The sequence below is a fragment of the Melospiza melodia genome, chromosome 18 (genome assembly GCF_035770615.1).
Source record: "Melospiza melodia melodia isolate bMelMel2 chromosome 18, bMelMel2.pri, whole genome shotgun sequence".
In the NCBI taxonomy this organism is placed as follows: Eukaryota; Metazoa; Chordata; class Aves; order Passeriformes; family Passerellidae; genus Melospiza; species Melospiza melodia.
The window spans coordinates 16,233,083-16,246,841 of NC_086211.1; the positions used below are offsets into that span (position 1 = coordinate 16,233,083).

Consider the following 13,759-nt stretch of genomic DNA (forward strand, 5'->3'; position numbering starts at 1 on the left):
GTCATTTAGTTTCTGTACTATCCATGCTGCAGCTCACCTCTGAGCATGGATGAACCGCTTCATCAGACTCATCCTGCTCTGCAGTTGACCAAGTTTGCTTTCTTGTTCCACAGGGCTTCTGGCCTTTGCTTTGGAAAGGCACTTGTATGCTTCTGCCAGTGCTCTGTAGGCTTTTTCATAGTTCTGATACTCATCGATTTCTACCTGCAAGAGGAGAGAGCAGATGGTCTTGCTCCAGAGCCAATAAACCAAACACCTTCAGCAGCCATAGAAAGGGCAGTACCTGAGCACATGCATCATAGAAACCTGCCAGGAGGTCAAGGGCTCCTCCTTTGGTGTAGAAGCTGATGATATTCGCAATAATCTTTGCGTCCTTGCGCCAATCCAGTGACTGCAGGTAGTTGGCTGCCATGATATAAATTTCTCTCTGTCTGGAAACTCCCGCAAAGAAGATAATTTTCTCAGTATCTCCAGATTTCAGTAATGCCCTCATAGCCTGGCAAGGGAAAGAGTGGCACAGAGGGAGAGAGGGAAAATACAAAATGCAAAAACACCATCAAGATGGCTCAGAAGTTTCATCTGGGTAGCTACTGTAGGAAGTCTGCTTCAAGGTTTACTTTTCAAAACACCCTCGTTTTGAGGCTCTCCAGGCTGACCTTTAATTTGTTTCCTGCTTGTGTGTATTTCTTGGTGGCAATGTGGTAGTTCCCTTGTCTCATGCAGCAGTCAGCAATTTGCTCCAGCAGCTCTCTCCGGGACTCCTCAGAGAGATCCTGGGATTCCTTGGAGACTGTCATCTTCTCAGCCAGCTCCTCGGTGATGATTAGATTCTGCTCCAGGCAGAGCTGCAGAGCTTCGTGGTACTGATGGGAGCAAGAGAATAATGAGATGTTGTAAACACTACCATGATACCTCACATTTGCTTGTGGAGTAACCTACAGAAATCCGCTAGAAACACAAGTATCTGAGGATGCTCTGTCTGGAACTGGGCTGTAGTTACATGTCAACATCAGCCCCTGTTCAGGCACACACTGTCCCATTTGTTTGCTAAGAAGAACATGTTTGTTCTTCCATGACAACACTGCTCTCACACAAGTGTGCCATAAAGATTCAGCCATTTTGATGCTGAACATGAGGTTTTCAGAGACATAAAAGTCAGGTTTGTTAGGCACGATCAATAGTAACATTTCCAGCAAATACAAATAAATTGAAAAATTTTGTTAAATATTTTGGTACTTCCCATATAGGAACAAATTCTGAGTAGGCTATACAAAAGCTTGTAGTCCAGAAAAGGGCTATGGTACCCTTGCAAAGTGTAGAAGAAAGCCAGCCATAGGAGCTTGTTAAAGAGGAGGGAGCACAGAACGGTCTGGTGCCCAGCATTTTGGCAAGGCTGAGCTGCCAGTGCCTCTGAATCACTGGCTTAGGAGGAATCTTGAAACTTTACAAATGTCTCTTGTATCTGTTTATCTGCACAGATGAATGGCTGTGTGCAGGTACACACCTGTTGTGCTCCTTTACCTGTGCAGAGGGGAGCAGAGGGCTCAGCTCACCTTCTTGGCTGTGAGCAGCAGCTCCATTGCCTTCTCATACTGAGCATGTTCAATGAAGAAGCCGGAGCAGCGGGCGAGCAGGGCTGGGTCGGATTTCTCATCCAGGTCCTCAGCAATGAGCTGCAGGGCCCCGAACTGCTGCGTGGCGAAGGCCAGCTCCAGGGCTTTGGAGAAGTGTCCTGCCTGCAAAATTAGGAATGAGGCTTCAAAGACTAGAATGAGCACTACAGAGCCAGTTCACGGACACCCTGGCTTAATAAAGAATTACTCACCATGAAGAAATTACAAATAAGCAGGACCACAGCGGATTTACAATTCCTCTGCTGTAGGAACTGCTTCAGAGTAAAGTGTGGGAGTTTTTACTAAAAAACATTTACCTTGTGGTATAACATAACAGCTCTGTCCATTTGATCCCCCTTTTCCTCATAATAGCAGGCTGCCTCTATCATGTCTTCTGGTGAGCTCAGGAGAGCCAGGTTCATCAGCTGATCATTTAAATTATTCGCCTGTTCAGAAGCAAAGGTTTGGCTCTGAGTGTGCACACAAAAATTTCGTAATTCCAATTTCTGACAAGCCTGTATCTTTATGCTGTCCCATAGTTCCAAACTCTCACCCCCTTCTGTGTAAAACCTCTACAACCCAAGTGATCTTCAGCTTTATGATTATTTCTTTCAGGGATTTTCTGATGAGCTGTTTAAGAAAATACATTTCCAAACCACCAAGGCTTTATTGATCCACCTTTAGCAGAAACCAGGAGCAGCTTCATCATGGGCTGTTCAAGAGCAGGCAGTGTCTCATGGGACACAACAGGCACAAACACGCTGTACTCCCAGAGGGCAGAAGGCTGTGCTGGTGCGGGCACACGGCGCCTCTCGGCGTACCTTGCACAAGCGGATGGCGTTGTTGAACGCCTGGGCCCGGCTGTAGAAGTGCACGGCCTGCTTGATGTCCTCCTGACTCTCGTACTGGCGTGCCAGGTGATAGGAGGCTGCCCCATTCCCCGTTTCATTTGCTATTTCAGCAGCCTGCAGAGGGAATTGTACAGCTTTACTTCATGTCCATGCTCCTCCCAGGACTGAGAGCTCTGGAAGCAGGTGGAAGCAGGCTGCCTTACCTTCTCAATGTTACCTTGAAAGCAGTGAACACGGACTAGGGAAAAATAATCCTGAGCCAGTTCATAGTATTTTAATGCGGACTCCATGTCTGACTGGCTCTCCAAGTACTGTGCCCACCACTTCCACAGGCTCCTGGAAAAGCAACAATATTAACTGCAGCAATGAGAAATGACAGATGCTGTTTGTCACTGCTAGAGAGCTTGAACTAAAGACTTAACACACTTCTTAGTGTGTTCATGATTTACCCCAACCCAAGTGTGACACTCCCAAGATCTGCACTATACCAGAAGTCAGCCTGGATAACAATGTGGCAGTTACTATGCAAGTGCAGCGTAAACCTGAAAAGCTGTTGGAGGGTCATAGTGGATAAGGCAGGGGCTGAATGAGACTGAGAAGATTCACACTCTGTCATCCTTGCACTCATCACAAATTGTATGTCAGATCTGACAGCCCATGTAGAAGGAACAAGCATAGCACTGACTTGTCTTTCATCTTGTTGATGTAGTTCTCCAGTGCTTGTAAGTCTTCAGAGAGCATTCGAGGTACCTCAAACCTGTGTGTGTCTGACTTTTCATAGCTGTAGAGAAGAACATATTAGATGTGAGATGACAGCCTCCTTATTAGCTCTCTATTAATCTATTTAATCTTGTTTGCCAGCCAAACAACAGACAACACTGGCAACAACTGCTTCAGCTGTGTAAGTTCACTGTACGACCAGTTGCAGTCCACCAGCACCACCAGCACCATCAAAAATTAAAAGTTCAATGGTACTGCCAGGCACTTGGAATCAGGGAGGAGTGATATTCACAGCACACAAAATACTTTAAAAGTGCCAGTGATGGCCCAAAGAAGTATTCCAGAAAGTTCCCCAAGCATCAAGCCCACCCCACCTGTCGGGACAGGTCACAAATGGCCCAGGCTCCACATTGTACCCACTGCAGCATCAGCCTCTGCCACTGCTGAGAGGTCACTGCCCTTCCCCAGCACCCACATCTCCTAACCCCACTGCCCACCATGGCCAGCAGTGGGTCTGCCTGAGCACAGCAGAGTTCTGCTGTGATTCTGAACAGAATTGACCTTATTGGATGATGATGATGATGATGGGAACTTTTCATATTGGAAAACTCATATAAAAACAAGATCTCAAACAAGAAATACAAGACATCAAAAATACTCTCCCCTAACTTGTCATGGGACTTGGCAGTCACAGGAGAGGATCAGCCACCAGAAGCAACCAAATCAAACTCAATTCTGCTCCAGCATTTGTGTCTGGGACTCTCGGGGAAAGGCAAATAATTGGTTTTTTTCATGGAAAAGGAAGGAAAAGATGGCAGTGGTCTTCCAGAGACAAACATAGGACTGGATATGAGTGGGTTTTCTCTGCTGGCCCAGACAGACTCTTGACTTTTTAAGACACTACACATTATTTGCATGGGAGGGTGCTGGGAGGTTTCACTGGGAATGCTTTCACTCTATGAGATAGAAGGCACCAGAAACAGGAAAAGACTTTAATTAATTTTTACTGGTCATGATCAAACATCCTCCTTCACCCATCTTCACAGGAGAAAGAGGCTCCCAGCCCCCCAGCTTACGCCCAGCTGCTGCTTACTGGGTGAGTGCCAGGCTCTGCTGCCCGGTTGCCTCCAGGTGCTTGGCGTAGTTGTAGTGGGTGGTGCGCAGGTGAACCCGGTCGTGAGCCTCGGCCGTCTCGATGGCTTTCTGCCACTGGTTGGAGGCCTGGTAGAACTTGTTCAAGAGGTCATAGCGTCTGCAATCCTTGTACAGCCGCTCTGCGTCCTCCTGGGGGAGAGGAACACCCAAGATGCCGTCAGCCCTGACCACGCTGCATGTCAGCCACGCCGGCATTCTCGGAGCAGTTTATTAGTGCAGGGCATTGCAATGCAATTAAAGCAACAATCGATCGGTCACAGGGTTTAACCAACTAAATATACATGGCCTAGGATAGCATGCTTTTCGGAAACAGGATGGTCCTTATTTTTATAAGGAAAGCATTCAGATCCTGACATTTATTGTACAGGATTGCCTGAGAGGGAGGGGAGTGACCCAAGCAAGTCATCAATGATCAAATACTGTCATCAGGAGTGTGAATCACCAAAAATGGAGACATGCTTAGGTGGGGGTACAGCTACCGATCATGCTGCCCACCCAGGGGTGGGGCTTAGGAGAGGATCCTGGCACTCAGGGTTTGAGAATTAAGGTGTTGCAAGCCAGGGAACCCCTGTGGCCTCCCAGCAGATCTCAGAGGTAGCAATGCTGTTTGTGGACAACTGAGCTCCATTCCTGGGAATAAATGTTAGTAATTTATTGCAGAATTAGAACAGGAGGGTTTTGCTGGTGCTGACGCAAGGGCGGGCAAATTTGGAACTATTATTTTTATTCTCTGAGAGGTTCTAACTCCTGTGGAAGGAGCACTTTCCTGCTCCACCCAACTGCTGTCCAGCTGAACACTATATTTAGTAAATTAAGATTATCTGTCCAAGACAGAAAAATGCTTTTTGTCTCTTATTGTTTCAAATTTAAAAAAGCACAGAAAGTGGAAAAGGAAGATGCCTGCCCTAAGACTCTGTACAAGATGGAAAAAAGCAGTAGAACTGCGTTTGTTTTGCTGCAGTTACCTTCCACCTCTCCAAACAGATCTAAATATCCAAGAGAAGCAGTGCTGACACTTTTCAGCCTCATAGTTTTCTATGCCAGGAAGCCTTTACAAACATTTAGTTTAAATTTTCCTTTTTTCCTTACCTTTTACTCAGAATAGTTCCTCTCTGTCTCTTTCTTTCTCTCATACTCATCAGGTAACTATAGATTACTAAATACCTTTTCAAGCCAAATTTTAATTATTTGACCATTTTCAAGACTTCCTTTTCTGTGAAATCTTTCTAAGAGCTGAGAAATTTGCATTGGTTTTGTCTGAAGCTTTTCCAGTTCATCAACTATTTTTTCTGTAATGAGATACTTAAAGCCTGGAGGTCATCATTCCAGCTGTAGCTGCCCTGAATACACAGATAGGAGTTACCAAATCCAGGCCCCAGGATTTGGCATCTCCTCAAACATGGCCCCAAAGTGATTTTTGCTGTCATAGCACCTTGCTATTTTTTATCTAATTCAGTATTTCCTATAGACTGTGGGTTATTTCATAAATTCTTTTTCAGTTTTTCCCTCTGACAGATCATATGTCTGGATCTCTTACGGTTCCCAAATGAAAAATTTCTGGCTTTCTTATGGATCATTGCTAAAGGTATTAAATTAGTCGAATACTAATTCCTCTCTAACCAACATCAGTCAATTTTCAATCCATATGACAATTCTGGCCTCAAATTCAGCTTAGATCTCAGTTCTATTGGCAGTCAAGGGGAATGAAGACAGGCATGAGACACAAGGTCCACACTGGGGTGTATCTGCTGCCAGGTTGGGCTCCAGGTGGTGGAACCACCAGATCTTGTCCTCTGTCTGAGCTGGATGCAGCCAAGTTCCTGCTCACACAGTGGGAGAAGTCAGGATAGAAATCTGGGTGACTAGGCATCCCTGGGACAGTACAGGCAATGAATGTGACTGACCAGAGCTCTCCAGCCCTACAGGAAAAGTCTATTTTCCCTAAACTCCTTCAACAACCTCAGGTCAGCCCTCACTCTGTGACAGCACACAGCTCTAGCCTTTCACTCTAGAAACAAATAAGTTCAAATTGGAACTTGCGTTCCATACCAGAACTTAAATATCAGAGCTCCATATCAGAGCTTAAAACATGTTTGTTGAAACATTTTAACTATAATAAAATACAGCCTTTTTTAAATCCAGTGAAACCTAGCTTGGAAGAGGCTTATGCCCCAAAAAAGCAGATTTTTGTTAAATGTTTCACACAAAAAACAATCTTTAAAATATGTTTCCTTTAGTCAGCAGTTTCTTTCACTGAGTGATTTTTCAGAGTCTGATAGAAACCATTCACAGCTTGGCTGTGGGATTTACCAGCATGCCCAGCTGGATGGCCAGCACAGCCACCCTGGCCTTCTGCTCTGGCTCTTGCTCAGCCTCCCGCAGTGCCTTGGCTCCTCTGGCATGACCCATGTGCCCCAGGCAAATTTTGGCAACATCAAGCCTCTGAGTCTTCACACACATGCGAGCCATGTTCTCCCAGACAGCCTCACTGCAGGAAACAGGAGAGAAAAGGAGAGCTGTTATTGTGTCACCTGGAAGGCAAGTGAGGTGTGAGGAGGGAGAGTGTGAAAGGGGAAACCATCAGTACATTGGCAATGGGGTGACTGTAACAGAGACTCCAGCTGTGCCAAGATCAAAGAGGAACAGAAGCAGGCTCACACACAAAGGTCACTTCTTGAGCTAACTGACCCCAACCTTAAGGAAATATTGTGGACTTTGATTTACACCAATGTCTAAACAACAGCAATTACACATCTACTCTGGAGACAGGCTGAGAGAGTTGGGGATGTTCAGCCTGGAGAAGAGAAGGCTCTGAGGAGAACTTAAGAGCATCTTCCAGTGCCTAAAGGAGCTCCAGGAGAGCTGGAGAGGGAGTTGGGATGAGGGCCTGGAGGGACAGGACAAGGGGGAATTGCTTTAAATTGCAAAAGGGGTGATTCAGATTGGAAGAAATTCTTTCCTATGAGGGTGGGGAGGCCCTGGCACAGGTTGCCCAGAGCAGCTGTGGCTGCCCCATCCCTGGAAACGTTCAAGGCCAGTTTGGATGGGACTTGGAGCAACCTGGGAATGGTGGGCATCTCTGCCCAAAGCAGGAGTGGGTAGAACTAAATGGTCTTTAAGGTCCCTTCCAACCCAAACCAGTCCATGTTTGCATGTATATAAACATTTATCATGTGCCTATCCTGCTGTAGCTGCAACCTGTAGACAGTCACAACTCCCACACTGATGTTCAGAAATCAAAATTTAAATTACAAAAACGTTTTAACCTACACTGGAAATCTCCTGTTACAGTCTGGAGTAGTTTAAATACTGAACAACTACTGGGAGTACAATTGTTGTACCCAGTTATAGGGAATGATGTGTAGAAAAATTACCTAACAACCATGTTCTAATTTAAAACTTGCATAAAACAGAGAAAAAGAAAAGCTTTGTAATGCTCAGAACAAGAACTCAGGGCTATGAGCTTGGAGTTAACACTGCAAAGTCCCCTGCCCAGGTAAAGCAGGATGGGCTGAGGACCATGCTCCCAGCTGGAATGGTTGGCGGAATTGCTTAGCAGAAGGAGCACAACAGAACTGACCATCACAGAGTGGGACAAGCAAATATTTTCACAGATTCTATTCACTTTTGAGACTCTTCAAAATTTCATGCAGTACGTTTGACTAATAAAACCCATGAGCATTCAAAATAAGGTTTTTTTCAATGTCACCCTCAGCAGTGGTACAGTCTGTGCAGTTCTCAGGCACCAACACAGCACAAAGGAAAGATCTAAATTCTAAAAGCAAGGAAAAAATAAGAAAACAATAGAATAGAATAGAATGACACTTTATGACCAGCCAACAAATTCCCTTCCAGTTTTCCTATGATTAAAATGTTTTTCTGTTTCCAGTGGCTGTGAGAAAGCCCTGCATACACAGGAGAAAGTGACCAACTGGGAAACAGTGGAACAGGTGAGCCATGACGTGCTCATACACTAAGAAAAGGCACAGGAAAAATTCTTTGCGTAATTTAGTTAAGAATTTTAGAGCATCTTTTACTTGCAGTGCAACTCACATGAAGGTTTCGGGTATTAATCAATATAAGTAGTACAGACTTCACTGAGACAAACAGTATGGAAAAAATAAGAAAGGAATGAAAATGTTAAATCAGGGACAAATTTCAGAAAGATCAAAAGTGTTTCTGGTTTAGAAAAGCAAAAATGCATGTCTGAGTGCCGCGTTTCTTACAACTGAGTGCTATTCAAGCATAGCCTCCTCATGCTCTTCTCCCACATGTCCAAGCTCCCCAGCCAAGGAGTCTAAAGGAATATTGAAATAAAGCATGGTCATTTCAGACCTGGAAGGGCCTGACAGAAACCAATACCACTCAATACAAAAATGCTGCCTTGTGTCATCAGATGTAACATTCCTAATTTCTGAAAAGTTGGAACAGTTTTCTCTTTTAATCCAGACACTATCTCTATCTGGAATTGGGAAAAGTTGGAAAAACACCTTTAAACAACATTGACATGATCAACATGATGTTAGTTATGGTCACCTGGCTTTGACCAACACAGCCATCTGAGTTCTGTCCTTAGGAAAAGCTGCTCGAGGCTGTGCCTGGGCACAGCTGTTCTTCACAAGACTTGAGGAGAAGTGCATTTCCCAAGCTCTGCAGTGTGCCAGAAGAAGCTGCCAACAGCCAGTTGGCTTGGGGTGAAGGAACACACGTCTGTGCTGGGCTTTGTCAAGCTGACTAACAGTGAGTTTCTGAAAGGAAATCAAAGTCTTTCTTTTTCAGAGCTCTGACAGCTCTCAACTCCCTCCATGCAGGAAGATGAGAGTTCATGGGCTCAAACAGGCGAGCAGATGAGATTCTTATTTAGAGTACAGGGAGTGGAAACTTTTGAGAGGAAACAGACTACACAGTGTATTTTAAAGTAGCAAGTTAGAAGATAACAGCGTGCAGAGAGTCATAGCAGGATTTAGGAGATGTTGCTCATCATCTCTCACCTGTTTTATGCTTTCCTGGATGGCAACATCTCCTGCCAATGTCAAAATTCAGCAGGAGCTCCTGCCCCTAGGACTCCTCTTTGGGAGCTCTTGCCCCACACACCTGCCTGTGGGCCACACAGGCACCCAGGTACCTCTGCCCTGAGGAGCTCGAGTTCTGCCATCCCAACTCTTTCTCCTACACTCCAAACCATTTGCAAAATGAACCTGAGAGTCTTGAGCCATGGATATGCTGCAGGCAGCAACAAACACAGAGGGAGAAACATCTGCAGTCAATGTGCTTTGCAGTTGGATTTATTCCAGCAGACACTGCCTTCTCCCACCCTGGCTGGGCAGAGGATAAGCACACCAGGCTCAAACTGCACCAAAGACACTGAATTTGGGACTGTTCACAGCAGAGCACATCTTGCATGGACTCACCCAGCACAGAGACCACAGCAAGAGATGAGAGGGACAGCAAAGAAAGGTGTCCCTGCCCATGGCAGAGGGTTGGTGCTAGATGGTCCTCAACGTCCTTTTCAACCCAAACCATTCCATGATTCTAAGATTCTGAGAGACGTGATCAGAGCAGCTCACTAGCACAAGAACCCGTGGCAGGTGAGACCACTGACTCCCTCTGACCATTCCTTCTCCTGCTTCCACCCTGCCGAAACCCCTGAAGGAGTGTTTTACCCAAGGAATCCAGCCTTGCTCTGCCCAGAGCAGTTCCCACACCCCACTCGGTTTGCTTAGCAGCTGCACAGGCAAGAACAACAGCCATGGTCCCCATGGACCTGCAGCAGACACTGGTTCTTTCCAGTAGACACATCCTTCACAAGAGGGTCAGTGCTCAGATGAGGTACATGGAGAGGAAAGGGGAGGGGATCCTGGCAGCACCCACAATCCACTTCCATTTCTCTCTTCATTTCACAAACACCAACCTCAGCCACGAGATGCACAACCTCCCCTGGCAGGCACACACCTCCAGCACCAGGGCAAGTTATGCTGCCCCTCAGAAATGTGGGCAGATGGATGTGGGTCTGGTGAAGCAACAAAAAACAGGAGGTGCAGAACAGGTTCACTTAAATCCCAGGGAAAACCACAGTTTATCTCCCAACAGCTGCCAGTGCAGTAAGAAAGCTGAATCTCTCCATGCATCCCTAAAAGGCAGCAACTCTACTTTCCAGGCCTGGCCCTGCTGTCCATATAAAAATGCCAAGTAATATTTTTCCCTGCCCCCAACTGTGACTCCAGGAATTTCCTGTTCTTCCCCTCCTCCTCTTTTCACCCCCCTGAAAAGCCTCTCACATCTGTACTTCATCAGCTGAAGTTGGAAATGTAACGAAGCCCAGGCACAGCAGCAGTGGGAGCAGAGCCATGGGAAGGCATCCCCAGCAGCCTGGGAGCCCCAGGCTCCCACCAGGGAGGGACACCCTGCTCCAGGCCACATCCACAGCACCAGGCACTGGGGAAGCACACACTGATGCCTCTTAAAGAGTGGACACAAATCTTACCACATATTTGATGAAAGTTTCTTTGCTTTGTATCTGACCTTTCACATCTGTTTTTCTGTGGAACATCCACAGTCCTCACAAACCCTTCTGTTCCCATATATTTTTCATTGCCTAAAGCACTGAAGTTTAAAGAAAAAATGGAATATTATTTAGAAGGGCTGGAGATTTTTATGTCTGAAGCATCTCACTGAAAAACCTTTTCTCCCTTTATTTAATGGACTATATTTGGAATATGAACATTGATCAGGATAAAAAAAAAATCTCTTTTCAATTTGGGTCCCACTTTGTCAAACTGGACCCTATAAAAAACACATTATATATAACAAATTATTGTTGCATCCTATAATGTTATATTCTAGATAATCACAGAACATCTTTTTCCAAACCCCTGCCATGGGCAGGGATGTCTTCCACTGGAAAACTCTAAGGACTTGAGAAAATGAGGTTTTAGCTGATGTAGCTAAATTAGGTTTGATGCTTTTAAAATGAAATGCCTTTATGGGATCCTGGTTATAACCTTCTGTGGGGCTAAAAGACAACAAGAAATTCAAGTAATACATGAAAAGTTGTAACAGTTCAACAAGACTCTTGATAGTGTTAATGATATTATATGAGCTACTCTAAGAAAAGTCAAGCATTTTTCATGTATGATCCAAACACTGAAAGCTGATGAGGCTACTCCTAAAAACTCTTCCCTGAATGAAACATATAATTTTGATAAAGCAGCTTCACATAATGGATCTATAATATCCCACTGAATACACAGCTTTGTTCCAAGCTTACCCTCATCAAACCAACACCAAGAGATTGCTCCATGTGGCTTGTATGACACAAACCCCTGTGCCCCACAGAATGCTGTGAGTGCTGCGAAATGCACATCCTGCTGCCTGTTTGCCAGCAAAGAAGCATTCACTAAGGCAGTTTTTTATTAAGGATCAGGATTCCCATACTATTTAAATTGGATTTTAGGGAAAATTTCTTCATGGAAAGAGTGGTTGGGCACTGGCACAGCTGCCCAGGGCAGTGGTGGAGTCACCATCCCTGGAATGATTTAAAAGCTGTGTGGATGTAGCATTTGGGGACATGAGTTTGTGGTTGGACTTGATCTTTTCCAACCTTTATGATTCTATGACTAGACTGATTTGTTCAGCCTTTGTAAAATATAATTGCTATTGTTTTTATTGTTACATGAGAAGGAAGCTTGGACCCCCCTGAAAATACACACTCAGACGTCATCAAATCACAAAAATCAAATGGGGGGAGGCAGAAGCCTAAAGGTAAATCTCTCCTGGCATTATCTACATGTAAACATCATCTGCCTTGCTGCTGAATGCCTGGCTCAAAATAAACACAGAATAATAATAACAAGGGTTTTAAAATATGCAAAAACAGTCATTGCTGGTAGAAAATTTATTTGAAGAATGGCAAACACTGGTGTGCTTATACTGGAAGTTCTAAAACCAGAAATGTACAGAAACATGATCAGTCACAGAGAAAAAGAGAAACCAAAGATGCTACAGTGCTCTCAAGGGATGAAGATGCTCAAAGTATTTAATTTGTTTAAAAGATTAAAAACTATCAGAGCACACAGAGGAGGACTGAGTTCATAGCCAGGCTAGTACATTCAACTTCAGTACCTGAAAACTATTTATAGGAGCATATCAGCTTTATTGGAATTCCTCCCCTTCTCTCACCAACTCTTGAAAAGAAAATGTTGCCTTGCAAAAAATTTCAGACCAGTTTCTTTCTGTGTATTGGGTCAGGGCAGATCAGTTGGTTAGGGGCAAAGCCTCTTGTCTTGGTAAGATGGAGGCACTATAAAATTAAATCAGTTTGTAATCTAATGGACTGATTACTGATGTGAAATCCTGTGCCAGCCCCTCAGGTGTGGTGGTGCCCGGCAAGGCAGGTCAGTGCCAGTCTCAGAGCTGAGCGGATGCGGTGCCTTGAGTGCAGTGTGTACGAGGCAATGCTACACTCGTGCGGTGTTTGTGCAGCCTGAACACTGTGCCAGGCTCAGCTCAGGAGGGGCATAACCCCAGGCAGTACCACCCGGCTGCAGGGCAGTGCCCACCAGAATCTCTGTCCTCCTCCCGGTGCTGCCGAGGCAGCCGATGGGAACAGCAAAGAGCCGTATGGAGCGCCAGTCTGGGCAAGACCGCTCTGGAAACATCCAAGTTCAAGAACAGTTTGGAATGCCCGCAGAACTCTCGTTAACGGGTTTATCAGAGAAGCCACCCGCCCTGTGGCAGTGCAGCCCGTACCGAGCTGTCAGCAGGATCCCACACAGCAGCGGGGCCTGCACGGCCTGGGCACCGAGCGGGGCGGGCAGCCTCCCTCGAGGCTCTGCGGAGCCCTCACGGCGCCCAGCACGCCGGGCCTTGGGCTCGCCATGCGCTGAGTCCCAACCTCACTCACGCCCCAACACTTGCCCTCTGCCTTTGCAGACACCCCCAGATTGGGTTGTTACCGGGTTGAGAGTCTCGAGATTTTATACTTCTTATTTATCTGTCACGGTCCCTCCTATGGTGCAGAGAGACGCGGACATCAGCGCAGCCCCGCAGAGCTTCCGTCGCGCTATCCAGCAGCGAACCCCAATCATGTTTTGCTTCTAGTAAAAGGTATTTCAAAATCCCTCTCCTCGATCCGCTTCCACAGAGCTGATGGCCCGAGGGCTGAAGCTGGGATTTCCTTCTCTCCTTTTCCCGAGGAGCTCTGCCGTGCTCCCCAGGCTCCCCGAGGCGCTGCAGCTCCCGGCAGCCCTGCTGGGGGCAGCGGCGAGGGGAGGGAGGAGGCGTGAGGCGGGAAGGGGGCCCTCCGAGGGGAGGAGGGACAACTTTAGAAGTCTCCATAGTTTTTTCCTTTCAGGAAACGCATCCTGTTAATGTTTGACTGCCGTGGCAGTGGCTCTTTTTTTTTTTTTTTTTTTTTTTTTT

The 13,759-nt window shown here is 46.0% G+C and overlaps 1 protein-coding gene across 3 annotated transcripts in view; it reads right to left on the bottom strand.

The window, feature by feature from the left end:
- IFT140 (intraflagellar transport 140) overlaps window positions 1–13,759 on the bottom strand; it is an 83,215-nt gene that overhangs the window by 2,060 nt on the left and 67,396 nt on the right. For all 3 annotated transcript variants that reach the window (XM_063171353.1, XM_063171354.1, XM_063171355.1), the window contains 10 exons: window positions 6,650–6,827; window positions 4,278–4,468; window positions 3,150–3,245; window positions 2,668–2,800; window positions 2,435–2,578; window positions 1,931–2,059; window positions 1,554–1,736; window positions 657–863; window positions 284–496; window positions 38–204 (listed from right to left, as the gene is read on the bottom strand). In XM_063171353.1, the coding sequence (XP_063027423.1) occupies window positions 38–204; window positions 284–496; window positions 657–863; window positions 1,554–1,736; window positions 1,931–2,059; window positions 2,435–2,578; window positions 2,668–2,800; window positions 3,150–3,245; window positions 4,278–4,468; window positions 6,650–6,827 (1,641 nt within the window). The remainder of the gene's footprint in view (window positions 1–37; window positions 205–283; window positions 497–656; window positions 864–1,553; window positions 1,737–1,930; window positions 2,060–2,434; window positions 2,579–2,667; window positions 2,801–3,149; window positions 3,246–4,277; window positions 4,469–6,649; window positions 6,828–13,759) is intronic.